At 34.7% G+C, this 2,952-nt stretch overlaps 1 protein-coding gene across 1 annotated transcript; it reads right to left on the minus strand.

Moving 5' to 3' along the window:
• Positions 1-270: 270 nt before the first annotated feature.
• On the minus strand, positions 271-1,245 carry LOC110304054 (olfactory receptor 9K2). The gene has a single exon (XM_021175308.1). The coding sequence runs from the start codon at positions 1,210-1,212 to the stop codon at positions 271-273; it is 942 nt and encodes a 313-aa protein (XP_021030967.1). The 5' UTR covers positions 1,213-1,245.
• Positions 1,246-2,952: the final 1,707 nt, after the last annotated feature.

Consider the following 2,952-nt stretch of genomic DNA (forward strand, 5'->3'; position numbering starts at 1 on the left):
AATTAAACATTAAAATATTGTTTAATACTATAATATACATACTGATTCTGTGAATTAAATTGTCCTTGAAGATATGAGAAGGGACTACAATGAAGAATGATTCTCTAATGTCCAAGATACCCCCATGTTCAAATTTCAGGAAAAAAAAAAGGTCAAATATTTAGTAAGGGCTTGTGTCATAAATGCACTGATATCATAATAAAACAATATATTGATTATAAGATATATGAAATCAACACTCAAAGAACTACTGGTGGAAAAAAAGAATAATTAAAGAATGAACTTTTTCTTCTCTAGAAGTTTGCTTAAAGCATCTCTAACATCTTTGTTTCTCAGAGAGTAAATCAGAGGGTTCAGCATAGGTGTGACTAGGGAATAACACAACGAAGCCAGCTTACTCAGTTCAGGAAATCTGTCAGGGGTGAGATACATGAAGAAAACAGCACCATACAGCACGCTCACGACACCCAGGTGAGAGCTGCAAGTGGAGAAGGCTTTCTTCCTTCCCTCCGAGGATCGTATCTTTAGAACAGTGGACACAATATACATGTAGGAAACAATGATGACTNTGANAGTTGGTANGATAATGATGCNNGATAANGAAAAAGATACTATTTTNTGNANNAAAANNTNANNACANGANANTCTCTGAANTGGTCGANTATCACAGTAAAAGTGGTCAATGGCTCGAGAAGCACAAAAGGATAAAGTAAATGTCATGCTAGTCTGGAGAACAGAGCTGATACAGCCACAAAAATAAGAGCCTGCCACCAGCTGAGTGCAGAGACGTGTGGACATGTGAACAGAATACAGGAGTGGGTTGCAGATGGCAATGAAACGATCATAAGCCATGGCTGCCAGGAGAAATCCTTCAGCCACAATGAACAGTGCAAAGAGAAAAAGCTGAGCCACACAGCCTGCAAACGAGATGGACTTGCTCTCTGTCCAAAAGTTGCTCATAGCCTTCGGTGCAATAACAGATGAGTAGAAGAGGTCGATGAAGGAGAGGTTGCCTAGGAAGAAATACATTGGTGTGTTCAGCCTAGGATCAGTCATAATGATGGCCATCATCCCAAGGTTTCCTAGAAGGATCATAGCATACACAAGCAGAAAGAGCAGGAAAAGGAGGATATGGAGCTCAGGGCTGATCCTGAAGCCTACAAGGATGAAGTCAGTCATATCTGAGTGATTGCTTGTTTCCCTGTCGCCCATGGAAGAGACCTGATGAGAGGCATAAGGCAAAATAAATAAACTCTTAGGTTGACCTTATGTTATAAATTGCTGATACAGTACAAGGGTCTACAAATCTTTAATAGTTAATATTTAAGCTTAAAAATATTTCAACTTAAACTGGGTTCAACCAGCTAATGTGGACTCTACATCTTATTTTCAATTTTAAAATTTTAAAGTTGATATAGTTCAGCACTTTCATTAAATATGCAATAGTGTCTTTCTCCTAAAATAACTACCATATTTACTATACCACTGATCTATACATTCCTTTAGTACTAAGTACATTAATTTCAATATTGTGAAGCAGTGACAGGAAGTGAGCATAGATAATTTAAGAAATGGTATAGAGGTAGCAATTTACATAGTCTGGGTTTAGAGATACAGTCACCTTAGTATTCATTTCTGAATACTAATTCATTCACTCATTTATTTACAAGAAGTTGAGGCTTAGAGAGTGAATAATTTTAAAACTGTGTTCTTGAAGTCTTTATGGATGCATAAGTTCATATATGTTTATATAGATATGGATGATATAAATATAGATCATTTATAAACATTTATATAAAATGAAGACAGAAGTGACCTTATGGTGAGGGGAAAAACTACTAGCGGGAAGATATAGGGCGAGAGTACTAAAGGGAAAGATCTGAACTTGATCAATGAGATATACATGAAAGTGTCTGCTAAACCAAACACTATGTGTAATGAACATATGCCAATAAAAGTGACTTGATTAATTTTCAGTTACTTAATATGCTTAATTTCCTTTTGTGGGTCTAAAAGCTTTGGATTTTTATTGAAATTTAAATACAACTAAAAGGATGTGCATAGTGGATTGCAAATGAAAAAAGTATAACATTCATTGTAGGAATTTTTTTTCTCTCTCCAATGGACCATACAATCTCATAAAGAAAAAAATCTTTCTTTATTCTCACAGTTCAACACTCTTTAAGAAAAATAAACAGAAGTTTTAAGTGTTATTTGGTAATAGCCACTGAACAAAATATCTATGTGTGAGAGTATGATTACTTTCCACTTGCCCTGCACATGACTTTATATCTATCATTGATTCCTTTGTAAGATATTGCATACTTTGAAGTCTCTATATTAACTATACAACCCACCTTTTGAACTTCATATGGGCAATACTAATTAGAGCTAACAATTATGTGATGTTTTTATGCCAACACTTTATATATGCATTCAAGATAGTTAGTTTAATATATATAGTAATAATAACACACAAATACTGCTGTATTTCCATGTTTCCTGAAAAGGTGTAGAGAACTAACCTTCTTGACATTTTCTAACTAGTGTCAGAGTTATAAATTAAAGCAAAGAAATTTGTCTCTAGCATCTATGCTCCTGATAAGGAATGTTGTATTACCATTAATAAAAACTTCCTGTCTCTTTAATTGATTTTAGCATTATTTCTTATCTTTTATAAAAATTCCTTAATTCTTCAACCTGGGTCAAAACATATTTTTTCAAGCATAGTAGCAATTATTAACATGCATTAACATCAATATTGAATATTTTTCACATAGTAATAGTTCTCCCAGTCCGGGCATGGTGGTGCACACCTTTAGTCCCAGCACTCGGGAAGCAGAGGCAGGTGAATTCTGAGTTCAAGGCTAGCCTGGTCTACAAAGTGAGTTCCAAGACAGCCAGGTCTACACAGAGATACTCTGTCTCGAAAAGCCAAAACAAAAACAAAAA

The sequence above is a fragment of the Mus caroli genome, chromosome 10 (genome assembly GCF_900094665.2).
Source record: "Mus caroli chromosome 10, CAROLI_EIJ_v1.1, whole genome shotgun sequence".
NCBI lineage: Eukaryota > Metazoa > Chordata > Mammalia > Rodentia > Muridae > Mus > Mus caroli.